Genomic DNA, 25,478 nt, shown 5'->3' with positions numbered 1-25,478 from the left:
GACTTTTTTGAACTTCCTTGGCTGTCGACTCCAATTTTGAGCATGCGAATAAGAATGTTGTGGTCATTTTTATAGTGATGTTTTCTCAATAGTCAGCCAGCCCGGTCGGCAGTGCTAGATATTCATGATTCCTGCGCGCCGGAGATGCATTGTCTCGATGCGGATCATGATAGCCAAACCAAATACGCTAATGAATCCTTGACATTTGACTCGTCAGTGGAATTGCTATTTATCACGGAAACAGTCATTTACGTCACTGACAACGTCAGGCTAGCATCATCCTGTCAACATGACAATCGTCGATGCGCTCTTGACGAATTATCCTCGGTACCACTTAGTCGGTAAGGCCCAGTCATTTGCGTCGCATTACGAATTTTCTGGGGGAGCTGTCACCGCCTAGAAATTCTTACCGATTTATCTTGCTGTCCATCTGCCTCTAGTAACTTGGCAAATCTCGGACGAGCACCCTGAGTTGATGGACGACGTTAAGATGGATACGTGCAGTGAAGCTCCCTCGATATGCTCGCGAGACTCGATTGAAGATATTTGGGGGCCGAGAACACCGTATGTTCATCAGTGGCCTACGAGGGTTGATCATGCTTGTGATGAGGAGCCGGAGAAATGGGTGCAGAGTGCATGTGTGCTGTGCAGGTAAGCAACTGGCTACAGTCATATTTGAGAATTGTTCTAACAGTAGATATCTAGTAATGGCTGTGGGCTTGACATTGGTGTAAAAGATGGCAAGGTCGTAGGTGTGAGAGGCCGTGCCACTGACCGTGTCAACAAAGGGAGACTGGGCCCCAAAGGTCTCAATGGGTGAGCCAGGACTAGAGACTTACTCACACTTCAGTTGTTAATGTTTGTCATTCAGGTGGAAGGCAATCAACAACAAAGAACGGCTCACTCATCCCCTGATCCGCCGAAACGGCAAGCTAGAGCGCGCAACTTGGGATGAAGCCATGGATCTCATTGTCAAAAAGTCAAAACAACTCGCTGAGAAACTCACAGCCCATAGTATCGCTTTCTACACCAGTGGGCAGCTGTTTCTTGAGGAATACTATGTTCTTGCCTTAATTGGAAAAGCTGGACTGAACACGCTTCACATGTGAGCATCTCATTGTTCACCAGAGGAAGAAGGTAGACTAATGCAGTTTTATAGGGATGGTAACACCAGACTCTGCACTGCAACAGCGGCAGCTTCAATGAGAGAGTCATTTGGGTCCGATGGACAGCCTGGTTCTTACACTGATATCGACTACACGGATTGCCTCTTCATGGTAGGGCATAACATGGCAGCTACCCAGACTGTGCTTTGGTCAAGAGTTCTCGATCGACTGGCTGGCCCAACTCCCCCAAAGTTGATCGTCGTGGATCCGAGATACAGTGAGAGTGCTTCCAAAGCTACACTGCACTTGGCCCCAAAGATCGGTACCAATCTCGCGCTGCTGAACGGTATTCAGCATCTCATGTTCAGGAACGGCTGGATCAACGAAGCTTATGTCTCAAAGCATGTCGTCGGTCTTGAAGCTCTAAGAAGCACAGTTGAAGGCTACAATCCGGAGAGAGTTGCAGAAATCACCGGTGTTCCAGCAAGCAAGATTGAAGAGGCTGCTAGTATCCTCGGCCAAACGCCAAGTCTTCTCTCTTCAGCTCTTCAAGGTGTCTATCAGTCCAATCAAGCGACAGCTAGCGCGTGTCAAATCAACAATATTCACCTCCTTCGCGGTCTCATTGGTAAGGCAGGAACTGGTATCTTCCAGATGAATGGTCAACCAACTGCTCAGAATAACCGCGAGACCGGCTGTGATGGCGAGTTCCCTGGGTTCAGAAACCACCAGAACGCTAAGCATATGCAAGAACTTGCAGACTTGTGGAATATCAACAACATCCAAGTGCCGCACTGGAATGAGCCTACGCATATCCATAACATGTTGACATTCATGGAGAAGGGCTCTATTCGAATGGTTTGGGTTTCTGGGACGAATCCCCTCGTCAGCTTGCCCAACCTTCCCAAAGTCCGAGATGTATTTACTCAACCGGAGCTCTTTGTCATCTGCCAGGATATCTACATGACTGAGACAGCTTCTATCGCTGATGTTGTCCTCCCAGCTGCTCAGTGGGGCGAGAAGACAGGATGCTTCACAAACGTTGACCGAACGGTGCATTTGTCTCACAAAGCCGTTGAACCGCCTGGAGAGGCGAAGCCAGATCTTGAAATCTTTCTAGACTATAGTTGTCGCATGGAGTTCAAGAATAAAGAAGACGAGCCCCTCACTCCGTGGACGGAACCAGAGGAAGTCTTTGAGGCGTGGAAACGTCTATCTGCAGGCAGACCTTGCGATTACACAGGCATGTCTTATGCGAAGCTAACAGGTGGTTCTGGTATCCAGTGGCCCTGCAACGGCCAGTATCCCGTTGGCAAAGAGCGACTCTTCGACGACGGTGTCTTCTTTACAGATATTGACTACTGCGAAAGTTATGGTCATGATCTACAGACTGGTGTGCCATATTCCGAAGAGTACTACAAAGAACTCAGGCCAGCTGGTCGTGCAATTCTCAAGACGTGCGACTATATACCCCCATATGAAGATCCGGATCATGAGTACCCTTTGAGGCTTTCGACAGGACGGAATGTGTATCATTTCCATACCAGGACCAAAACAGGGAGAACTGCATTGCAGAAAGCGTGTCCCGAGCCTGAGGTCCGAATATCTGAGAAGGATGCTGAGACTCATGATGTCAAAACAGGAGACATGGTGGTAATCAAGTCCAGGCGGGGCGAGGTTGAGATGAAGGTGAAAGTCGGCAAGATTTCTCAAGGACAAGCTTTCATCCCGTTCCATTTTGGATACTGGGACACAAAGGATGGAAGGGCACGAGCCGCAAATGAGCTCACGATCAGTATGTTATCCAGCAGTACACCGACGTTATAGCTGACAGTTTTGTAGCCGAATGGGACCCTATATCGAAGCAGCCGACCTTCAAATCTGGTGCAATATCCATCGAAAAGGTCCCAGATGATCGCCCAACGGCAAAGGAACGGCAATCGGAAGCTTTGGCAAAAGCAGAACAGCTGCTAGATCATCTAGTAGCCGACTCAGAAGCTCACTCCGGCGTCCGAATTCTCATCCAAATCACCAAAGACACAACCAAACGCCTCAAACCACAGGTTGATAAATTCGGTGAGAATCAAGCCCGTGGTAGACACGCCGCTCATACGCTGCGCGACTCATTATTCCCCAAGAGCGATGATACACCAAGTCAACTACAAGTGTTGGAAGCGCTGCGAAGTCTGCAGGTGTATTTGGCTCATCTACGTGTTGGGCTGGAGGCGCTGAACCCTGTTAGTCAAGCAATTTGGGATGAGGAGTTCTTTCAGGCGGTATCGTATGCTATTTCGCAGGTTAAGAGAATGCAGGATTGGGTGACGACGCAGATCAAGGTTAGGGCTCCTCAGGCGCTTTTAGTGCCCTGCAAGGTCGATTAGTTAGGTTAGATAAGTTTATTGTCTCAGTGTGAGCATTTTATGAGGTCAAGCTAGTCTATGATAGCGGTCATATGGTGACGCCATGATCTCACTTCCAAGTTTTCGGGCAGATAAGCGATGGGCCCAGTCTGTTGGTAAGTATGGGTCATGGACCCGAAGCCAAGGCGCTGGGTCATTCTTCTTTCTGCCATAACAAGAGTCTTGGTATTCTTCACATCCTAGCCATTTATAATTACAATCTCTGTATTAAATCTCTTCTAATATGGCTCCAGTCTCAACACCTCAGCCAACTGCTCAGCCTGCGGGCATTAACCAACAAGAATATGCTCCCGACTCCATGGAAATGGTTCAGCCAAGAGCGCATCAACCTATGGGTACGTATTTGGCAGATTGTAGGAGGTCAAATATCTAACATGTTGTCCATAGATCCCCGGAAGCCTCAGGACAATATTGAGCGAGCTGAACCGGAGCTCAATCTTAGAGGAGGCAAGGATTGCGACGGTCATTGTCGTGGCCGCTTCTGCTTCATCATTCCATGTCCTATACCTATCAACTGCTGTGTCATTCCCTTGTAATTAGTCTTGTTTATACTTATCGGGGCCCAGTTGGAAGGCAGAACGGGTATTAGAGAATCCATTTAGGCTATTTTCTTAACTCTGGGACAGAGGTGGGCTGTTGCGAAGTTTCTATCTATAAAGAAGTCTCGAGATTAGGATATATAATGAGAAATAATTGAATTGACATCCCTGTGTTTACATCGCAAAGGTAAATTATGATATAGCATCCGGGGGCGGTCAACGAGATACGCGAGTTGTAACATGATGTGACAGGGATGAGACAGTTTCCGATTCGCTGGCGGCGTGACTCCGTCCTAAGCGCCGAGCATGTCGCGGCCCAACAATTCGAAACAGACAGGGGAGATCATTCGACTTCATGATACTACCTAAAATCTTTACCATCTCCCTTGATGGGACCCTTGCTGCAGTACCGGCCGTTGATCGGTGATGAGATCCGCCTTCTCAAGATCGAGACAGCCGACGACGTTGAAGCTGCAGCCAACAATGCGAAGCGCCCTTCCATAGCATGCTCACTCGAGCATGTTTGCCTGCCACCTGCGTCAAAAGGAGCCTTCAATCAACAGTTCAAAGGAAACGGTGGAACGTGGCCAGAGCTTTCTGAGGGCCACGACACTGATGCGCTCTTCAAGAATGGCCGTGATCCACACCGCGACGAAGGAGACTCGACAGAGCAACCCATTTCGGATGAAACAAGTTTAGCGTGGCGACACGAATGGGGTGATTTCATCGCCTTATCCTATGTCTGGGGCCATCCAAAACTATCAGAAGGAGAAACACCTTACTCCATCACAGTCAACGGTTGTCATTTTGAAGTAACTCCAAACTTATATCACGCCCTAGTGCAGCTCAGCCAAAGCTATAGAATACGACAGGGCTTCAAACTCTGGGTAGACGCCATCTGTATCAACCAAAATGACAACGACGAGCGCGGTCAGCAGGTTGCGAGAATGCGCGATATATACCAGTCTGCTTGGCAGGTCGCTATATGGCTAGGGCCAGCAGATCAAAACAGTCAACTGGCTCTATCCGCCCTCTATTGGCTAGCACGCGAGTCGAAGCGACCTAGTCCAATGGAGGATTTCTATATCGAAAGCTTCTCCATTGACTTGCGTCCAATTATCATCATGTGGCCGACTTATGAAAGCCCCATAGAAAAAGAAGTCTACAAAGCATTATTCTATTTCTTCACCAGGCCATACTGGCGCAGAATGTGGGTAGTTCAAGAAGTAGCTGTGGGAAACCCCAACACTCCTGTTATCTGTGGCGATAAATGTATTTCTTGGTATGATGTTCATCAGGCTGTCAATCTTATCGCTGGGGATGATTCAAGATTCGGTCACGCCATTCTTGAGAGCGTTCGGCCGCTGATATTGACAACATGGTCGTTTGAGTTTGCGCGTGATAGGCTGATCAAGGAGAGAGACTGGGCACCAGAGAGGATGTGGAAGGTTCAGCAGACTATGATGCGAATCCAAGAACATCAAAAGATTGAAGCTCCATCAACGGCATGGCAAGAGCTCGTGCGGGCACTGAATCTCGCGCGAGATTCACTTGTGACAGAAGAGAAGGATAGGGTCTACGGCATCTTGGGCATAAAGGCCATCGCGGACAGAATTCACATCAAGCCTAACTACAACTTATCAAAATCAACAATCTTCGCCAACTTTGCGTCGGAGCTCATGGCAAAGGGCGATCTCAACATGCTCCGTCTGGTTTCAGGTCCTGGAGGCCACATACCAACAAATTGGACAGTCGACAAACTACCCGCATTCTTACGAAATCAGTCTATCGCGCCCTTCTTACTAGCGATCTTGAATAGCGTCACCAAAGGTCAGGGAACAACTCCAGTTGGTACCTTTTGCAATCACGATATTCCTTCCTGGGCTGTGTGCTGGACATGCACTCCTGCTCCGGCGGCTCAACTTGGTGGTGCATACCAATCAGACGCAGGTTTGGGTCAATCGATACCAATGTTCTCTCCAGCGTGTGCCAGTCTCACTACCAAGGGTGTCATTTTAGACACAATTATATCGTTGAGTGCATGCAATGCAAGTGAGGTTGACACTCGCTACCCACGCAACTCAGCTTCTTCTCAGAGTATCTACGGAGATCTCGAAGCAACCAGAAACGCGTTTTGGAGAACTATAGTAGCAGACACGACCTCCCAAGGCGGCGAAATGGCCCCAGAGTCTTATGCCTGGCTTCTTGATCCCAAGTTGTGGCAGAGCGGTGTTGCTGGCATTTACACTCATGGCTTTGGACTCTATATCTTTGTGAAACGGAACCGGCAGCTTCAACTTTGCGGATATACTCTGGAAGAGATCATATTCAGACCCAGAAATTGGCTTACACGACTAAAAGCGGGACTTGTTGGAGAAAGTCTGTATAATCCTACTGAGATGCAGCGAGATTCTTTGTCATGGGCGATTAATGCGATGGCGTGGAGACGATTGTTTGGGACGCAGAATGGCAGAATGGGATTGGGGACATGTGCAGCCGAGATCAACGATAAAATTGTTCTCTTGAGAGGTTGCAATACGCCACTTATCCTCCGAGAATTCAACGGAGGCTGGAAGCTCATCGGGGAGCGTTATACTCATGGCGTTATGTACGGCGAAGTAACAGCCAAGGAGGATGAACTTGTAGATATCACGATTTATTAACGACCAGTAGCATAATGAGTATCATGAACATATCTATATGAAGTCTAACGCCTGAATGTATTCTATCACCACTGAAAACTCTCCTCGAAGTACTCTACCCTCATAACTCCATTTCTTAACAAATCAGCAACTGTCTTTCTCGCATCGTCCGCCATCTGCGCCGGTCCACAGGCAACAATCGCAAGACTCTCTCCCATCACCTCTTCACTTCGCCTCCTCACCACATCCGAAGCATCTATCCTTCCTCTTCGCAAGGTGACCTGCGACGGCCACTCACTCAACTCATCTTGCGGTGTATGTGTCGTGAGATGTATTTCAACGCTGAGATTCGTGCTCCCCAAAGCATCAGCGATGTCTGTTTGTAAAACATCGAGCGCCAAAGCGGGTTCGCGAACGGCCCAGTGGATTTTGACGGAGCGAGGGGCTGTTGGGCCGGTGAGGAGTTGGAGGTATGACAGGGGAACGACGATGCCGCTTCCGCCGACTATAAAGGTTACGTTATCGAAGAGATGGAGGGGACGAGTATGCCCGTAGGGACCGTCGATGAGGACTCGTTGAGGGACATTTTTAGGCCAGACTGCTGATGCGGTGTCGCGAAGTCTGGAGGTGAAGCCGTCGTAGGGACGGATTAGAAATGTCATCGTGCGAGAGTCGCTGAGTATGTCCTGTGAGTCGACGGGATCGGAGCTTTGTTCGGCAACAGTGCCGTCGAGCAGAGGAGCTTGTTCGCCAAGGAGCTTTGAAGCACGTTGTCCTTCATCGGTGACCATTGCCACGGTGAAGGGGTGACTTTCCCAGCATCGAGGTCCGTTGAGAACGTGAATGTAGTAGAATGTCCCTGGGGCTGGTTTGTACAGACTGCTTGACCAGGGAACGACAAGTCTGACAATGTTGGAGGATGGATGGTAAATAGAAGTGGCTCGGGTATCCCAGAGTTTGGGGTTGAAAGCTGCGATGCGAAGAGCTCGAATGACGCGGTCGCCAACCCAGATGAAGCAGGGTACCCAGAAGAAGACGTCGTATTCGCCTTGAAAAATGGAGACGTGACTGCTCTGTCAGTGAAGACTGATACGAATGGGATGGTTGGACTTACGCAAGCATTGTGATGAGGAGGATGATTGACATTATAATATGTACGACCAAGAATAACTCGTACTGCTGACGTCGGATCCAGTAAAAAGATGCCCCTACGAGAAGAGACATGACAATGGTTGCCTGGGCATGTCAGATAAAATTGCCAGCCAACAATGGGAGAAAACATACCACTTCGCCAACCCACCAGAACATATAGTTCCACCAGAATAGATAATACTCCCAGCCTCCCTCTAATACATAGTTAGCATGAAAATAGTCCACAACAAGAGGTATAACGAACCCAAGACAATCAACCAGGTATACCCGATAGAGTGAACAATTGCTTGAAGAGTTGCAATTCGCGCAACCCATCGATGAAAGTTATTGTACGTTCCAAAGTCCCAACCAGTTAGCCACATGAGGAGATTATTCCTCATACCAAAGAGCCAAATCACTGGGAAGTTGGCCCACGAGATGATACCCGTGCGATCAGAGACATAACGAAGAAGCTGTTTCGCCGTCGATGGAAAGCTGCAGCAATGTGAGTCTCGAGCCATTATTACCCAAGGACGATTGGTACTTACTACATATTGACTGGCACGATTCTGTATCCAAGGATGCTCAACGCGATGTTGAGAAGGAGGAAAGCAAACAAGGTCCAAGACTGTATCTGGGGAGGGACAGTTCCCCAGCCGACTTTCTGCGCGCATCGATCTCCAATAAAAGCTGGGACAGTGATGCGGTTAAGTGCCCAATTGTAAAAGTTCCAGAGTCGGCCGCCGGACTTTGGAGAATAGTTGCGAAGCATTTGCAGATTAGCGATATGAAGGATTGCGTGGTTCAAGAAGCCGATAGCTACTACGATGATCCAGAAGGTGATCATGGCGCGCCTATTAATATTTAGCACTCTGGCTGACATACCCGAGGATTTTCCTACCCGTAGACATCATGGTAAGTATACGTATACGCCACAGAGTCCTGCATCACAATCAGTTTCGCTCAACCTTCAATCTCAGATTACCTACCAAAGTATCCCACCAGATCCCAAACCAATGCTCAGAAGGCACGACAACCTCTCTAAACAGAACACCCTCATCCGTCTCATTCTGCTCAAATCTTCTCACTCCCTTGACATCTTCGGCTGTATAATTCGAAATCACGTCAAACGGCGGTAAAACAATATGCGCCTGCTCCCGACACGTCTCATTGTACGGCCCCAGCCCTACCTCTCTCGCTCCAGGCGTGCAATATACATCAACACACAAATACAGTGATAATATTGCTTTGGGGCTGTAGCAGGTTTTGGTAAAACCCGTTTGGTTCCGCAGCACGTCGTCGAAATGCACGGGCTTTAGGCAGGCGAAACACGCGTCGTAACATACCCGCTCAGGAGATCTGTCCTCGGCTGCAAGGGAAAGCGTCCATAGTGAGAGATTGATGAGCAGCGCGCCCAGAGAAGGTGCGAATTTCATGGCGCCGCCGCTGGGCTGATCAAAGATGAAGACAGGCAGGGGTTTAAGTTGAGCGGTTTATCAGATCTAAAATCATGATCAGATAAGAGCAAGACGTCACGTGTAATAGTGGAGCTTTCAAAAGTTCCAGGATCCAGTTTTACCCTCAGATGACTTGGTACCTTACGTATCCTCTGTATATGGAGGCAGCACTAGGCTAAATGGGGCTAGTTTATTGATCCGAATATGTGGTAGTCTTAATAGTCGAATTCCTGCCTAATTGCTCGTTTTGATGACTAGTCAGACTACGCTACACCCATTGGGAATAGCTTCGTTTACTCTATGCTTTACCACTATCACTATTTCTAAACCCGTCTTCTAAACTCTTCTGGCCCTGGATATCTCCATAGAGAGCAGCGATTACTTTCCTTGCATCATACCAATGTTCCTCGGAACTCCCAGTTCCCTGAGGGAATTCGTCAGACCAAGTTTTACCCATTGCTTGAGCATAGGAAGGAGACGTGGCTACCATGGTGATCTCCCTTGGGCAGGAGGCCTTGAAAAGGAAGGAGTGAGGTCACTGCGGTCTCTGAGGTGATCGATGACCAACGACTCTGAGACCAAAGGATCATCAACGCTTTATTAAAAGTCTTGGGCATTTTTGTACGCTTGATATCAGTTCTACTAAAAGTTATAAATCATTATACTGGTTGATCTGGATGATCTGATCATAAGTTTTTATCAGCTCGTCGTGCTCGCTTATACGTTGTACTGCTCGCAAGTCTCGAACGCCAGTACGGCTATCGTAAGACACAATTTCTGTACTCCTTATTGAATCATAGGTGATCAAGTGATCACAATGAGCCTCGCCAAGTCCGACACTGCATTCAAGGTCTGCAAGGCAGAAATTGATCTCTTGTCTTCTAACGATGGATGGACCAGGCTGTTGGAACGACTCTCTATAGCCATTCTCCTCTTCGGCCCCTACAGCCTTGCATAGGTATGATTACGTTTCGACACCGTTCTATCTCACCTTTTCAGTTCAGTTCAGACGTTTGAAGTTGGAACTAGCAGTCAATGGGAAAAGGGAATACACAGACGATAACTTTGAATTACTTGATAGTACATCAGGGCTAACAGACCTTGATATTTCAGGAAAGGTTCTTGTTATTATCTGCTACCTTCAGGATCATATAAAAGAATCAATGCCACTATGGTCCGCCCCCTGGAGTCCAATCTGCTACATCATGAAAAGTCTGATATTCCAGTGTTAAAGGCAGCCTATCTATGGAAGTCATGCAACGGAACTCAAGCTCTATGTCTTGAAGGTAATAGTGCATCGTGTGTCTCTTGAAAATTTCCACCATCAGCAACCATCGTTCTCCACAGCCTGTACCACAAACAGGATTGGAGCACCACAATACATGTTCGGTACTGCTATTGAGGATAGGGTGCTCATCAGTTTCGAAACTGAGGTTTGAGAGCCAGTTTATGGAATCTGGGCTACCATAAGACACGTTCATCCGAACGCGAAGTGTGACACAATTGTCCTCATAAACCCAGATGTATCGTGCTCCACACTCATGACAAACGTAGCTGCGGTCAGGGCATCGATGCCTATAGTACGCTTGGTACCGATCTGAAAAATAACAATATTTTTCTAGGATTATAAAAGATGCGATAGATTCCAGTTGGCCAGAGGCGTGTTGGCATAGTCCATCGCCGTTCAATTCTTGTAGTTGTTTTAATAAAAACGACTTTATTTTCCTCATGTCGATATCTTCTGGATCTTGTCGACGATGAATCTTCATCATGGGAAAAGTTCTGGAGTATTGGCTGCGTATACCTATGGCATTAGACCAATATCTGATACGTGGATGAAATCTGTGGAGGCTTGGTGAATAGCGATACTTGTCGTAGACTGAAATAATATGATCAGGATGGTCGCACGTGATATCTTCATCCTGTTCTTCCAGTGCCTTTTTGATGGGTATTACTGGAATCTTGCTCGAGGTTTTGAGGTGCTCGCAAGCAGCAAAGTGACCCAGTAGCCCGACACAGCGATTTTCCATTCGTCGATCTTGAGGGAATAAAAGCTCCGGGTGTGATTTGTCGCATCCAGTACATCTAACTGGCTTCCAGAGAGCTCTAAGTCTTTCTTCGAGCTTGCCCGAGTCGAAAAGTTTGCCGCAAGGACTGCATAGAGATCTGCGGCGGAATATCGTTTTAACCATACGAAGCTGTTCGAATCGGGTTTTCGTTATGCAGTATTGTTCTTCGTTGCTTCGCAGCATTTCCAGCCGAAACGATTTGAATTCAAAACCGCCCAACAGATGACGAAGGATGCCACAGGTTTGGTGGACCATGTAAAGAGAACTGTACGGCAAAATTATCATGATTTGAAGTAGCAATTCTTGTGGGAGGCGCAGAAGGAATGAGATCTGCATCAGGGAGTTTTGAGGCTCCAGGGGTTCAAGAGACATCGATATCTCTCCACGCTCTTGTCCGGACGTAGCTAGTAGACAAGTTCCGGATTCCTTATCGTCAAAAAAAGGAACCTGGGACGTGTCAGCCTTTCGCCGGAAGCGATTTAACTGTCGTAGAGCCCATGGCAACGAGTAATTATGCTGTAGCCTGAAGCATCTCTCTGTGTCCTCGGTATCCATTTTGGTGATTTTTAGCTAGGCATATAAGATAAGGTGAAAAAAAGCATGAGTGAGATGTTGCAACTAGCATTATTTATAGAGCCACTGGGCGGGCTTTGTGTAATAAACTTTTTTATGTAAATACTGATTGTGAAAAGTCGAATGAGTCCATGTTTTAGGTTTTCTTTTAGCATTTATGCTGTAGTAATTAGTCGGACATTTTAGTATAATATCTAGATAGTGAGCTAGATGTGTTACTCGCAGTTGAGACCCGTGGTGTAAACTATATTGTGCATATAAACCTTATACAAAAACCTAAGCGTACTAGAGTTTCTGTACCGAGCAGATAATTCGTTTGCAGGATGTAGCATGTGAAGCTTTCTAATAAAGTGCATTGTTAAGATTTGCTTGAGTCAAACAAGCATGGGCCGCTGAATCCCAGATGCTATTTCTTTGTATACAAGAGGAAGGCTATGTTACTCGACAAGATGAGGCAGTCTTTTTGCTGACTGCATGTAAGGAACGTTTGCAAACGTCACTCAGTAGAGAAGTTTGAATTAAATGACTCTTGACTAGGCTCATTGTGATCGCTTGATCTCTAATGATATGATAAGTAGTGCACAACTTGTACATTGCGGCAGCCTGCTAGTAGTTAAGCTCTGCTCCTGTAATGTTCATTTTGACAAGGGGGATGATAAGATTTGGGACCTCTATCCTAAGTAATAAAAGGCCCATAGTAGACTGAGTATAATTTAATATAAATTTAGAGGACCTTAGACTAGATTATTTTAGCACCCTTACTTAATGTCAGAAGTTTTCTTACCTCCTGAGGGGTGGTTATCCTTGACTTGCCTTTATCAAGCCCTGACAGTCACAGCAGCAGCAACAATGAGCTTCGAGGCGGTAAGAGACTTGGTGACGTTGGCCGAGCCTTGACATCTTGCTAGATATAATAGCGCTTAATTGTCTTACGTCTATTACACAAAGCTACCATAAGTTAGATTACTTTGATACTTTGCTTAAGAACTTGATCCTCTGTTAGACCATCTAGCTAATAGTAAAGAATATTTACTAGCTAGTTGCGTTCTGGTATAACCATATTCATGGCAGGTTCTGTGTGAAAACGAAAACTCCCTATACGATGATTTCCTCAATGATCTTGGGGCGTATATGACATACCTGTGGGGAAAATTGTCATAATTGTATATGAGAACACGCACTGAATGTTTTACCATGCGACGACAAAAGGCTCTCAAGATACTAGATGTGCTGAATAGCGTCGCCGTTTCTGTTTACCAGGCTCCTTCAAGCGATGTGAGAATGACATTAACCCCCAGCTGCCGATGGGTCAGAATGGCCAGTTATTAGTCAAATGGTGAATCTCGGTAGTTCCTAATAACTAACATCCTATCTTTCTAATCTTGCGAGAAATCTTCATGCAGCCACGGGTCTTCAAGGAGTTCTCTTGCAGTACTTCTTTCCTCTGGACTCCATTTCACCATCCTCCTGATAAATTGGATGAATCTCAGCTTCTCCTCCCCACTCATACAATTGATGGTGTTCTCAAAGCTAAAATCACAAGGGATACGGTCAGGATCCTTGAGTTCACCTGGGCGCATTAATTAGCGATATGGAACTGTTTTAGAAACTGTCTCTCATACCGTCGGGCTTGTAGAAAATAGGAGTTCTTTGGCCTCTAGATAGAAGGCTCACGGGCGGGGGTCCGATCAAAGCTGTGATCTGGCCAAGGTGTGACTGGTCATCATATTTATCAGCCTTGCCAGAGGTTGTAGGATCGAAAAGACCCTTTCCCTCGAGCAAGTCCCATAACTGCCAAAGTTGTGTGGTTAGCCACGCTTATGTCGGAAGATCTTGAAAGAGTTGGTACTACCATGACTCCGAGGCTCCATATATCAGCAGAATATGTATAGCCCGCGTTGAGTATCACTTCTGGGGCCCGGCACATCTCTCCCTGAATGGCACCGATATGTATTTAACCGGGCTTTGTCCGAACAGACAGATCCAGGTCTGCAATTTGAATGATACCTGTTGGAATAGAAGGCGGTCCATAGTTATTTCGAGAGAGATAAATGGTACTTGCATCAAGGTGCTTTTGTGGAAGCGGATTTTCGAACTCGTCCTGAACGTCTCGTTCAAGAATCGAAGCACCAAGATCTTCAAGATATCTGGAGGTATAACACCACCTATGTACCTCCTGCGGTAGAGCCACAGAGGTTCGCGTAAAGCCTCGAAGACGAGGTAGATGTGGATTCCAGATATGAATTCTAATGTAAACGAGTTGGAGAGCTTTCTGATGGAATGCCACCTTTTTGTTGAGGATTCACTTGAGAAATGTGCGTCATCATGTCGAGTTCATTCTCAAGAGGGGCTCGCCGTGAAGGCTGTTTGATCGCATTAACCTTAATAGCAACATATTTCTCATGTAACCAGCGCCATCTGCATCATGTTAGATTATGTTGTACCTGCATTTCACGGAGATGCAGCTAACCGGTTAAGATCTCTAGCCACCCATACAGTCGAGTTGGCACCGTAGCCTAACTTTGTAGCGACTTGATATCTCCCGTCTAGAACTTGGCCAGGATGAATGGGAAGAACCGATCAGCATGGTAGTTTGGTGTCTTTTCTTCCTCAACGGGGATTGAAGGATCAAGCTGTGGCGCAACAGCTGATGATATTGGCCATGGCCGTCGATAGAAAGCCATCAGTGGCCAACTCCTGATCATTCTGCATATAGAGAGATAGATTAATATGCAATATAGAGTGGTTCATCGGGATCCTCGTTGCGTGAAATGTTGCTAGAGAGCGCGAGGGGTTGGATGATTCTAGTTGCTTGAGAGTTTGCGCCGCAACGACCTCAATGTGGGGCGAACACTGAGTTAGAGGCTAACTGCTATGGTCTGTACAGCCTCACACCTTGCCGCGCGGCTACGAGACTCTGGGATCCATCTTTATTCCACTTACTAAATTGACTCGCTCGGAGTATGCTTAGTGGCACTTCCTGGCGGCCCCTGCCCATGTTATAGAACAAAGCACGAGTCCATTACGATGACAGGTTTATTCTTATGTATTTAAGCCCTTGTAAATCCCGTTGTTTTTTTACCATCTCATGCGCGGGCAACGACAACGCAATTTATACCTGACCAAGCAAATATGAGCTTTTCGATCATATGGTCTTATTATGTCTTAACAAGGCGATTTAACTCTAAATAAATCTATTCTTTAAGGAATAAAACGGCTCATTCCCCTCCTTTATATAGATCTGACTAGATAGCTAAAGGCTGGCTGCATTTCTATACTACTAATAGTCATGCAGCCAAATCTCCTAGTAGTATGTGCCAGAGGAAGACAGTAATGAACAGAGCAAACACAAAATGTAGCCACTAAAGCCCCAGAACCTTAATAGCCAGGCATTGTTAATAATTGCAATAAGTATTACTTGGCCTACAAGGGCAATATCTATTAAACCAGCGGTATTATATAATAGGGCTTAATTATATATAAATATATAATAACCAGTTTAGTACTTACTTAGCTGCAGCTTAGCTTAAAGCAGGTCTAGAAATAGAAATGGATTTAAGTATACTTAAGTTTTATAATTTTCCGATGTAGGGTAAGTAATAAACATATTCTCAGTTTAACAAGAAGACATACGCTCTAGAACTATATACATGAATCATCCAAGCCTTGGTTTAACCAGAGTACTCGGAGTAAAAGCAGCTAGTAGGGTGCTCAATCTCAGCAACGCGGGCGTTGAATCCAAGACACTCCTTGTCGCTGTTTCCAGGGCGGGAGTTACCAGTGGCAACCCAAACGGTCCAAGAACCATCAGGGCCGTTGGGGCAGGCAGTGAAACCGCTAGCATTGTCAAAGTTAAGGTTGCCAGACTTATCGATCTTCCAGCCCTTTGTCTCGAACGCCTCGGGAAGTGGGTTCTTGGTGACGGTGGCATACTGAAGAACACCTTGGCCTATATGATGTTAATAACAATTCAATTGATAAGCGTGAGGTGATAACTTACCCATTCCGGAGCGATCGGTGTAAGCGCGCTGCTGCTTCTTTCCAGTGTTGTAGAGGAACAGTTCACCCTCGCTCAGACGGAAGACAGCTGATCCATCAGACTTGCCAGTGCAGGTGGCATTCTGCTTATCCTTGGGAAGACCGAGCAGGAAGCCGTTCTCCGAGGCGCTGAAGTGCGTGAAGTGGATAGGGCTGGCGGATCGCAGAGCGACGAGGCCAAAGGTCTTGGGGGCGGGAGAGTTGCCGGACTTGGCGGGGCCGGTCTTGGTGCACTCCTCTGCAGGGGCGGCGGCAGCGAGGCCGAGGAGAGAGGCGGCGAAGAGAGTCTTGAACTGCATTTTGATTGATGTTTGTTGTTTGGGTTGGATTGGATTGGATTGCAGTGGGAAAGGTGGGTGGTGGTGAAGGACTTATATAAATGTGAATACGAGGTCCCAAGGGATCTTCAGTTGATCTTTGGACGAATGAGGAGTGCAACGGCAGTTACTGACATCATTTCAATGGAGGGGGATAACCCCGGTAGGGAACTTCTCCCTTTAATGTCACCGTACCGTTACATCCAATTACAAACTGTCGGGTCTTTCGGAGCGTTTCACATAGAAATTATTCCGCCAGGGGAAGCAGGCAAACGTAGGATCTCTAGTCTAAATGACAAAAAGCCTTAGGTAAACTTAGTGTATCCTTAGACCCAACTTGTTTTTGTCGCCCTAATTCAGAGCCAGAGGCTTCTGAGGCTAGCTGAAAAAAAAAACCTCGCCACTTCACTGCCTCCCCGATACGAGATCGAGAACACATGATGGGTTTCCATCTCGTAAAGAACGGCATATGTGCCGAGGATCGCCAGTAACGTGCCAGTAGAATATCCCTGCATTGAACAACAGAACAAACCAGATGCTGTGATGGGCTATTAATACCCACTGACGTAGGCCGAGATCTATGCAAGATCCACTAACTACGGCTAACGGAACGGAACATGAAGGATCATTTACCTCATTGCATTGCTATGTAATTCAGCTGAGATATTTGTTCAATTTTTGACACTTTTCTAGAACGCATTTCGTGGGTGGTATAACAGCGTCGCATGAATTCATTTCATTGCTAAACTCTAATCCAAATGAGGCGCTGATCTATTTGTTGACCACGTCACACAGAGACTATCCACAGCTAAAAATAGAACCATCATGCATTGTATCTATCGTTGCACAAAAAGTTCAGCCTTCGTATTTCCTCACCGTTCAGCCTCAACAAACACCGAAATTCTAATCTGACCGCTGATTCTTGGCCAATTCCTCAATAGTCTTTTCAAAATCTTCAGGTTCTCTTCCTAAAAGCTCTTTCATCGTGTTTGTTACACCAGCTGTTTCTCCAGCGCGGATGGCGTCCCATGCTGTAGCCCACGTCCTCGCTTTCTCCTCTGTTCCGAAGTATTCTTTGATTTGAGGGAGGTTGATATACTCGTCTACGCTGATTTCTTGGATCTTAAAGTCTTTTCCTGCAGCGCGCGATAGGACTTCAACGGTCTCTGCCAATTTCCAGGATTTGGGACCGGTCAAAGTGACGATCTGGTTGGTGTATTTGAATGATGAAGGTGATTTCGCGTATGAAGCGATGAGACGTGCAGTCGCTTCGCCGAGTTCATCTCTCTTGACCCAGCTAACGCCAGGTCCACTTCCATCGTGGGGGATGAGAATCTGGGATGGAGGGCTCTTCAGGTCGAGGAATGATGTGTAAATAGGGAATGACTCGCTGTATAGACCCTCGCGAATACTCGTCCACGTAATTTCGTTGTTGGCGCTCGCGAGCTTTCGCAGATGCGCCTCACTGTCGAGATGAGCACCCATGACCTCAGCCTTGGTAGTGCTCTCATTAATCGACGCAAACCCAAGTGACGAGTAGAAAATATGCTTTACTCCAGCTTTGACCGCTGCATCAAGTGCTTTAGTGTGCACCTTAGTTCTATATTCGTGAACATGGCTAGGATACGAGATCAAGAATAGGACATCGATCCCTGCAAAGGTAGCCTCCAGCTCTTCAGCGCTAGACTCGTAAGAAGCCTGACGAACGGTAGTTCCATTCTCCACGTATTTCTTGGGCACTTTTTCGGGGTATCGGTTGATGAGCGTGACTTTGTTGTTCGGGACTTGAGAGAGAAGATGAGTGTATGTGCTGGTGCCGAGGGCTCCAGAAGCGGGGAAGATTCCGATCTGCGTCATGCTGAACCTCGTATTTTATCCTGATGACGATGGAGTGAATTGATAGTGGTGGAATGATTGCAATATTGTATTGAAGTGAGGAGTTATATGTCATATTTTATTTAGATATCATGGAAATCCGTGGAGTTGAATCTGACTAATCGACACGCTCAACATGACGTGACGCCATCCACTCCGAGAACTCCATGGAGTTTCCTATCGAATGCTACCCTATTACCCGAACAGTTCTAGGCCTTCTTATCGGTTCTCTTGAGCTTGATGTAGTTGTACCATATCTCCAACTTAAAGTCCGCAAACTTTGTAATAAATTCCTCAACGGTGATGTTGATGAACTCTTCCAGAAATGCTTCACCTCCATCCCAATCTTGGCCTCGTGACCTCTTCAGGACGTCGACCCAGAACCAGCCTGAAGCTGAGACCACGTTATTAATGGCGACTCGAGCATATTCCTTTAGAGCTTCGTCTTTCTCACTCTCATTGGCCTTGGCCTTGTCTTGGTAAACCTGCCAGGCTGGCTGGACAATCAGCTTCGGCTCCAGAGACTCCACCTCCCATAGCGGTGCGACAGCCTCATCCTCCAAAGCGGCCTGAACCTCTTTGGGAGTACGCTCGTGACTTGGAAAAATAGCCATCTGCATCAGTTCAGGCAGCGAGAGCTTGCCCTCTCCAACCATGCGCATCAACCCAGCTTGAAGGACTTGAGAACCTGGCTTCGAAGGCGTACTCTCCCCTTCAGGTGCCTGGCCTCCTATCGCTGCAATAAGATATCCTCCACTTCGAGTCTCCTTGGCCCTAAGCTTCAGTAGCTTGATGAGGTCTCTGTGCCCTGCTGCAGCGAGTGCCTTGTGACGAGCAACTGCGAATTCAGCTGGCGATGCTGTTGCATCAAGACTAACGGAAGGAATATTTTCGAGGTAATTGAAAGAAGACCAGGAGAAACCAATGTCGGCTTGGTTGGTTGGGACGACCTGCTGATAGAATCCCAGTGGAACAAGACTTGGAACGATCTGAATTTTGCTGTCTTCGTTGCTAAAGTTGTCCAAGACAGTCTTTGCCAAGGTTCCAAAGTCGTTGAATGGGGTATCTTCGAAGATGAGAGAAGCAATGGCGCCATCCGGCAAGGTTGAGATGGCTTTCTTCACAGGTTCGATGCTTGGGGGCGTCAGTGAGTGAGTAATTGTAAAGTTGGGGTTTGAGGCTCACGAGTTGGCACCCTGGGCGGTTCCATAATCAACGACTACCAAATTGTCTCCTACCAGAAGTCACCATCGGTTTAGCCAGTATGAAAAGACCATTAGGATCTTGCTTACTGTCTGAAAAGTTGGGGATCAAGTCAAGACCAGCTTTCATAGCCGCATTCTGAATCTCGGAGCGTTCATTGTAGTGCTTATCGCGCATAGCAATGCGGACAGGGTTCTGATTTGAAGCCATACTAAAATCGCAATATCAACACTGATATTACCTGATGCGAGCCTTGCAGAATAAAAGACGAGATATTGTCGATTTATATACTTAGTCCAATACCTTCGGACTCGGACTTGGTTGATGCGAAAAGTCACAAGAATAAGCACTACGCATGCAACCCCGCTGCTTACCCTCCTTGTCAAACGAATCACCCAATATCATCCCCAAGATCTCAACTGGAAAGGCACAGGATTTTGAATCCTTCGGAAGGATCGGCACTGATTGGCTGTCTCGCCACTCCGGAGCAGTCGAGTCGAATTTTCGCTCGCCAGAGGTGAGATGCAGGTTGCGTGGCCCAATGGCAAGGCGTCCGAGAGTGGATCGGAAGATTCTGGGTTCGATTCCCGGCGTAGCCATGAGGGAAGACATGGAGATAGACATCTTTGAAGGACTTGATTAGTGTCAAAAACGAAAAAGAAAAAAAAAAGAAAAATAAAAAAAAAAAAATCTTTTTTCATGGTGTAGTTTCATTGTAATTTATAGGGAAAGAAGTAGTTAATCTTGACAGGCAAGGCGATGTCAAGGTCAAGCTGGCCGCAAACTCAGCGGGTGTTGTTGTTTAGGGTTCTCATGGCCAGCCACAAATTACAAAGCAGCCTCATGGTCATTGAGTCTCCAAGTTCTCCGTGGTGAATATAAGCTCTCAGCCACAGGCCTCAACTGCCAGTAACACATCTAGCTCACAACTTGGACATTGTATCATCATTGAATCTCATAAAGGAGAATTTTATCATTTGACTCTATAGCTAGAAAGACTTCCCGCTGTCATAGATATATCTCGGCTTTAGCCTCGACCCGTCACCGTGGCTCCCTTTCCTAATAATTCATGACACTCCAGATTCCATTCCTTCATGTTTCCCACTCATTGCATCTACACGTCGGACACGAACACTGTTGAAAATACCAGTAAGCAGAGCACAGAATAATAAAATAACGACTACTGTAACCTCGACCTCAACAAGACTCACGATTTAATTGGCAGTAATATTCTTGGTCGCAGTACTATGAACCCACGCTACCAGGACGAGCACAGTCAGAACCTCGGCCCTCGCAGCATTTATCAAATTTGTCAAGTTTTTTGTGGATTTTGCCTGCCAGTTCCGCGCTAGTTTCTTTGAGGTGATGGTAGCATGTGCTGTCGGAAAATAGGAAGTCGCCTTTAGACTTCTTGCAGCATTTGCGAGTTATGCCATTGTTGGGTTTCCCGTCGGTGCCGAGGCATTTGCATGCTTCTCCTGAAGAGAGGAGAACAGTGAAGATCAAGATGGTGAGCTTGGAGAGCTGCATTTTTGGTTCGAAGCAAGGAGGATTGGGGTTTGGGGATAAGGTGTGTGGATGGATGTGTGATGCTTTGGTTGATGAACTCTGGCTGAAGTGTAAATGGGGCCCTTTAATACTTGGAATCTTAAGGGCACATGAGCTTTCGAACTTGAAGTCGGTCCGGTGATCCAAGACTTATTCACACTTGAGAGCTTTGTGATGAATCATGATCCGAGAGTTATCGGATCCTCATTTATTATCTGTGTCGGCAGCCTAAAGTTTAACCTTATGGCCATCAATCAATCAAGTAGATGATCCGAGAGTATAAGCTTATCTGTTAACCTTCCTGGCTTGAGTCGAGTGAAGAGAGATGGAGACAGTATAGCCAAGGACTTAAATGCACGTAACGCATGCAAGTGCCTTCAGACCATTTTTCTATAGCCGATCCTTGTTTAGGAATCTTTGTAGTATTGTTGAAGCCAATATGTGCATGGCCTCAAAAAGGACAGGTCCCACCATCGGTGATTCAATTCTGTGCTGGCGTTGTACAACTGTGACAAGGTGTCAAGGTTGAGGGGTAAAAAGAGGCTTCAGCCCCAACAAAAGGGTAAAGAACACAAACTAACACATATGGGCAATATACTCTTTGTCCTCACGCCTCAATTTCGCAGCTCAAATAATCATGATCATCAACAGAAGAATTGAGGAATCAAGAGCATAGTCAGATCCCACTTTCAAGAACATAAAACTTGGATAGAAGCGGTGATACAAATGGTGGTACATATTGAACATTTGGTCAAAAATACCAACGGTTAGCCTGACAATCCTGATTCCCCAAGTCACTTAGTTATCCATAGTACCAGAGACCCGAGGTTTTTCGCGCTTCTTGAGTTGGAGTTCCACGTACAATCATAGTTAAAGGCCTTGTGCAATTTATCGTTCAGCGTGTAGTCAAATGTCTCTTTTCTTCTTTCTTTTTCGTTCATGTGGCTTCATTGTAAGTCGCGGGATACAAGAACGCTATGCGGAGAGGAGAAATATACTTGATTTGACAGAATTTGCCCAAATTACTTCACGAATCAGATTCACCCCATATTCATTATTCCCGAGGAACGTTTGCTTTACGTTGAGGGTCTTGAAGCCTTGCCATCTCCAACAACAGCCGGTAAACATAGAGACCCATGTCGACTTCACGGAAGGCTCTGGTATGCCATTGTCGACCTCGCTTTGCTATTTGCCTCGCGACCTCTTTTCCAGATGCTGTCGAGGTGAGATAAAAGACTAGCTCCGGGAGCTCTTCCATGCTTTGACTAATAGGTATATAGTGCAGCCAAGGAATAAGTCGATCGTCGTGCCATTCTTGAAATAGCGTCTGCTTTATTGGCACAGACATGGAAGCAAGTAGCTTATAATAACGGCCACTGATACCGTTACCGTCGATATCGAAGGCTAGCTTTGACTTGAGGGCTTCATCTTTATCTACCCAGGATTTAGTGTTGAAATAGGCATCTTGGTCCCTACAGGCCTTTCTCTGGCATTGGAAAATGCGGGTGAAGACGACATCAAACAGTCTGCCATCTAGAAAAGAAGATTTAACTTTCTGCACGACACCACTTTTCGTTCTCAGGTAGTGATAACTTTTGTTCGTTCTCAAATTCTGTGTGAGTTCGACAAATCGTTGTCGATGGAAGAGCTGCCAGTGGGTATCAAGCGCGAAACCTCCAGTAGTTGAGCCTGCCCAGTAGAGGCTGTCTCTTTTTCGGCCCCAATCAACATCTCTTGACTCGTCGTACAGAAATTCGAGCTCGGTATACGCTGGGCTCGGAATAAGAATGTCGCCCATGGAGGATAGTTTGCCGGTTGAGAATATAGGAACTAGGCCATGTATTGGGCGAAATGACACAGGCCTCATCATGAAACCATGTGAGGCGCTGTATTCTGGGTGTTGACAGAGGTCTTGGGCTGAGGAGATGTTGGTCACAAATGGCAGGCCAAAGGCATTGGTGCTATCTTGGCCTTCTGTTTCTCTCTTTTCAAGGCCACAGTTCTTGGTCAACAAGTCCCATATAGGTTGTCGGCCACGATCTTCAACAGTTATCCTTCGATCGTGGGGTGAAGATGCTTCGGAGGAAGACTGATAGAGAACACGAGGTTCATCGATGTGGTTAACCAGAAACGTCACATCAGGAAGTTTAGTGAAATTGACCAAGATGTTGTTGAACATTCGAGAGATATGTCTGTCAAAGGTACGATAGGAGTGGCTGCATTTAGTTGTCGACGATGTGCTTGAGAACGTGCAAAGCCACAAATCGCTTACAGGAAGGCTTTTCGCTTGATGCATAGCATCAAGAACCTGACTGCCGCTTAGCCTCCAGAACGGCGATATTGTCTGATACAACGAGTCGAATTCATCGATCAACGGTGAATCATTGGAGCGCGCAGCGTCGTACCATTCCCCAAAGCCTGGTGGTGGCTCCATACCGTATTTGGTCTGATAGTTATGCGACGCGGCTTCGAAGGTTGTGGATTGCCTGCTGGATTGGTTCTCGAACTCTTGCTGTGCTTTATTGTAAAAGGCCACAACTGGATGTGGTGTCTCCGCGGTGAAGGTAGGAGCATCGTTTCGTGCGTGATAAATGGCCACAACATTGGCTAGATATGGGATCACCGGAAGCATAATGCAAGCATACAAGAATCGGGTTGAGCGTATCTGTCTAGGCATGAAACCAGTAATTTGGCCGAGGCAAAGCAAGGCGCAGGCAACATTTAGCAAGGCTTGACTCTCAAATGTGATATCGACCGGATCGCGCGTTGATAGCAGACCAAATGTGGCCATCATAGTCGGAAGAGTCCATGACGTGTGATGAGCCTTGACTTGGAAGTTAGAAGACCTGAGATAAAATGGGGGAAATGGATAACGTACAGCTCGGGAAGCAAATCGCCAGGAAAGTGCTTTTACCAGCCCCAGGAACAACGCGTATAAGGGACTAGATCGTGGAAGGCCAAAGACGGATACTCTGGCAAGACTACCAACTAAAAGGAGTCCAGCCACTCTTGGTGCAAGAGAGTAAACATGCTCTTCGAAGGGAGTCAGGTGAGGTAAGAAACGACCACTCTTTAGTCTTGAATAAAACGAAACGTAGGCGATGAAAGAGGCACCAGTCGCAACACCAGAAGGTACAAGTCCAGAGTAATTCCGGTCAATCAGAACCAATGTCAAAAGAGTTGCAACGAGTGCTGCTATCCAGAGCTTACTGGACAGGGGGGCGAGCTTTGACGTGCCCGTCGTATCGCGCCCCTGAGTGTTAGGTTTCGGGCCTCCCTCTGCCAAAAGAAGTAAGGGGGTCAAGACAGGCTACAAATTTCTGTTACCATCAGCTTCGGGCTTGTTCTATAAAGGTATTGGTTCCACATATCATCGGTAAACATGCCCAACAGATAATCTCTGACAAAAGTTCGTCCTCTCGGCGGAAGAGGTAGCTTGTTGCTACTGTGAGCAGCAAAGCCAACGCAATTGAAGCTTGTGGGGTACCGTGGAGGTCTCGTGAGCTGATCATCGTTGACGAGGGATTCTGGATGGAATCTGACCAATTGTGCTCGTACATACACAGATGAGCCAACTGGCATTGGAAATTTGTATCGTAGAGTTCACAAAATAGCTGAAAGAACCAACCTTGGCTTTAGAACAGACTGAACAGTAAAGAGGTGTCATATTGGATGTGCATTCCGCTCACGGCATTTCGTTGCCGTGAGCATCCAATTACGGTGGTAGAAAACTCGTATTACAGACGCTGTTGGTTCTGTCAAATGTCTGAAACTTCTAGTCCTCAAAAGTACTGAATTGTGTTGGTTGAGTGCTTCACTCGGTTCTTATTAGCCTCCACTTTAAAGTCATAGCAAGTTAGAAACGCCAATAGAAGACTAGGGATCTCTCTAATGTGGACTGGATTAGAATTAAACTGTGTCGGTTGTACCATGCATTAAGACATGGTCTGATCAAAGCTTCCTCTACGGTACGGGCCGCCTTGGAATATCCAATCAGATCCGCTTGTTGTACAGGGGCTTTCACTGAAGCCATCAGCCCGCGCTGGTCCGATTGGAGTATTACCTCAAGATCCCAGTCAAGCTTTTTTTTGCTTCTCAACTGCATCCTTGCACATCACATTTGTCCATTGCCGAAATAGCCGGACTGGAACTTGCATTATGGGACATCAGGGCTTCCATTGGACCAAATTTACAAGGCTTTGGAGGTTTAGTTTGCGAAGCCTGGCCTTAAGGCTTAAGGTTAACCTTGCGGTCAGCAATCAGTCCAGTGGTTGCCCTTTGAGAACTACGGAACGTCGCAACGTCAAGAGGCCGTCTTCCTGCAAGCAAACCGTTTCTTTCTGCGACTGTTTTTGAAAGAACAGGGCGCGGCATTACTGAAGGGGGAGGAACCATGAGTCTGATGGATGTTGGACCTCATTAAAGAGCTCACGGACTTTCGCAGAACATAAAACATAACAGGATATAAATCCGGATTCCTCGGTTCACTAGTCCCGACGACCCATGAGACCCTTGCAGTAAATCTCCACGATCATGGTCACAACCAACAGACAATACAGT

At 46.7% G+C, this 25,478-nt stretch overlaps 8 protein-coding genes and 1 non-coding gene across 9 annotated transcripts; 2 read left to right on the top strand and 7 right to left on the bottom strand.

Moving 5' to 3' along the window:
* Nucleotides 1–490: 490 nt before the first annotated feature.
* On the top strand, nucleotides 491–6,751 carry FOBCDRAFT_164154 (uncharacterized protein; the record flags this gene model as incomplete). The annotated part of the gene is made up of 7 exons (XM_059608416.1): nucleotides 491–651; nucleotides 706–816; nucleotides 872–1,105; nucleotides 1,160–2,901; nucleotides 2,949–3,442; nucleotides 3,760–3,861; nucleotides 4,473–6,751. 7 exons carry the CDS (start codon nucleotides 491–493, stop codon nucleotides 6,726–6,728), a joined length of 5,100 nt encoding a protein of 1,699 aa, XP_059467407.1. The 3' UTR covers nucleotides 6,729–6,751.
* On the bottom strand, nucleotides 6,752–9,310 carry FOBCDRAFT_227025 (ferric reductase like transmembrane component-domain-containing protein). Its single transcript, XM_031185597.3, has 7 exons — nucleotides 8,828–9,310; nucleotides 8,740–8,780; nucleotides 8,387–8,692; nucleotides 8,104–8,333; nucleotides 7,992–8,053; nucleotides 7,822–7,943; nucleotides 6,752–7,775 (listed from the first exon to the last, which is right to left on the bottom strand). Exons 1-7 carry the CDS (start codon nucleotides 9,272–9,274, stop codon nucleotides 6,794–6,796), a joined length of 2,190 nt encoding a protein of 729 aa, XP_031036732.2. The 5' UTR covers nucleotides 9,275–9,310; the 3' UTR covers nucleotides 6,752–6,793.
* Nucleotides 9,311–10,464: 1,154 nt separating this feature from the next.
* FOBCDRAFT_203607 (uncharacterized protein) lies at nucleotides 10,465–11,919 on the bottom strand (the record flags this gene model as incomplete). The annotated part of the gene is made up of 1 exon (XM_059609070.1): nucleotides 10,465–11,919. One exon carries the CDS (start codon nucleotides 11,917–11,919, stop codon nucleotides 10,465–10,467), a length of 1,455 nt encoding a protein of 484 aa, XP_059467406.1.
* A 1,356-nt stretch (nucleotides 11,920–13,275) lies between these two features.
* FOBCDRAFT_262405 (kinase domain-containing protein) lies at nucleotides 13,276–14,935 on the bottom strand (the record flags this gene model as incomplete). Its single annotated transcript, XM_054705198.2, has 6 exons — nucleotides 13,276–13,507; nucleotides 13,560–13,728; nucleotides 13,945–14,183; nucleotides 14,225–14,355; nucleotides 14,408–14,483; nucleotides 14,881–14,935. 6 exons carry the CDS (start codon nucleotides 14,933–14,935, stop codon nucleotides 13,314–13,316), a joined length of 864 nt encoding a protein of 287 aa, XP_054561173.2. The 3' UTR covers nucleotides 13,276–13,313.
* A 557-nt stretch (nucleotides 14,936–15,492) lies between these two features.
* FOBCDRAFT_262404 (alkaline foam protein A precursor) lies at nucleotides 15,493–16,570 on the bottom strand. The gene is made up of 2 exons (XM_031185599.3): nucleotides 15,938–16,570; nucleotides 15,493–15,886 (listed from the first exon to the last, which is right to left on the bottom strand). Exons 1-2 carry the CDS (start codon nucleotides 16,272–16,274, stop codon nucleotides 15,609–15,611), a joined length of 615 nt encoding a protein of 204 aa, XP_031036734.1. The 5' UTR covers nucleotides 16,275–16,570; the 3' UTR covers nucleotides 15,493–15,608.
* A 333-nt stretch (nucleotides 16,571–16,903) lies between these two features.
* FOBCDRAFT_227019 (uncharacterized protein) lies at nucleotides 16,904–18,252 on the bottom strand. The gene has a single exon (XM_059609728.1). The coding sequence runs from the start codon at nucleotides 18,147–18,149 to the stop codon at nucleotides 17,196–17,198; it is 954 nt and encodes a 317-aa protein (XP_059467405.1). The 5' UTR covers nucleotides 18,150–18,252; the 3' UTR covers nucleotides 16,904–17,195.
* On the bottom strand, nucleotides 18,226–19,755 carry FOBCDRAFT_227015 (S-adenosyl-L-methionine-dependent methyltransferase). Its single transcript, XM_031185601.3, has 3 exons — nucleotides 19,460–19,755; nucleotides 19,353–19,401; nucleotides 18,226–19,301 (listed from the first exon to the last, which is right to left on the bottom strand). Exons 1-3 carry the CDS (start codon nucleotides 19,578–19,580, stop codon nucleotides 18,377–18,379), a joined length of 1,095 nt encoding a protein of 364 aa, XP_031036736.3. The 5' UTR covers nucleotides 19,581–19,755; the 3' UTR covers nucleotides 18,226–18,376.
* Nucleotides 19,756–19,897: 142 nt separating this feature from the next.
* Nucleotides 19,898–19,969, top strand: FOBCDRAFT_t149. Its single transcript has one exon. It is a non-coding gene; the product is annotated as a tRNA-His (tRNA).
* A 2,003-nt stretch (nucleotides 19,970–21,972) lies between these two features.
* FOBCDRAFT_241324 (uncharacterized protein) lies at nucleotides 21,973–24,430 on the bottom strand (the record flags this gene model as incomplete). The annotated part of the gene is made up of 3 exons (XM_054705196.2): nucleotides 21,973–23,742; nucleotides 23,797–24,191; nucleotides 24,286–24,430. The coding sequence occupies 3 exons, from the start codon at nucleotides 24,428–24,430 to the stop codon at nucleotides 21,973–21,975; spliced, it is 2,310 nt and encodes a 769-aa protein (XP_054561171.2).
* Between the last annotated feature and the right edge of the window lie 1,048 nt (nucleotides 24,431–25,478).

This window comes from Fusarium oxysporum, chromosome VI, assembly GCF_013085055.1.
Source record: "Fusarium oxysporum Fo47 chromosome VI, complete sequence".
Taxonomy (NCBI): Eukaryota; Fungi; Ascomycota; class Sordariomycetes; order Hypocreales; family Nectriaceae; genus Fusarium; species Fusarium oxysporum.
This window is presented reverse-complemented; position numbering and strand designations above follow the sequence as displayed.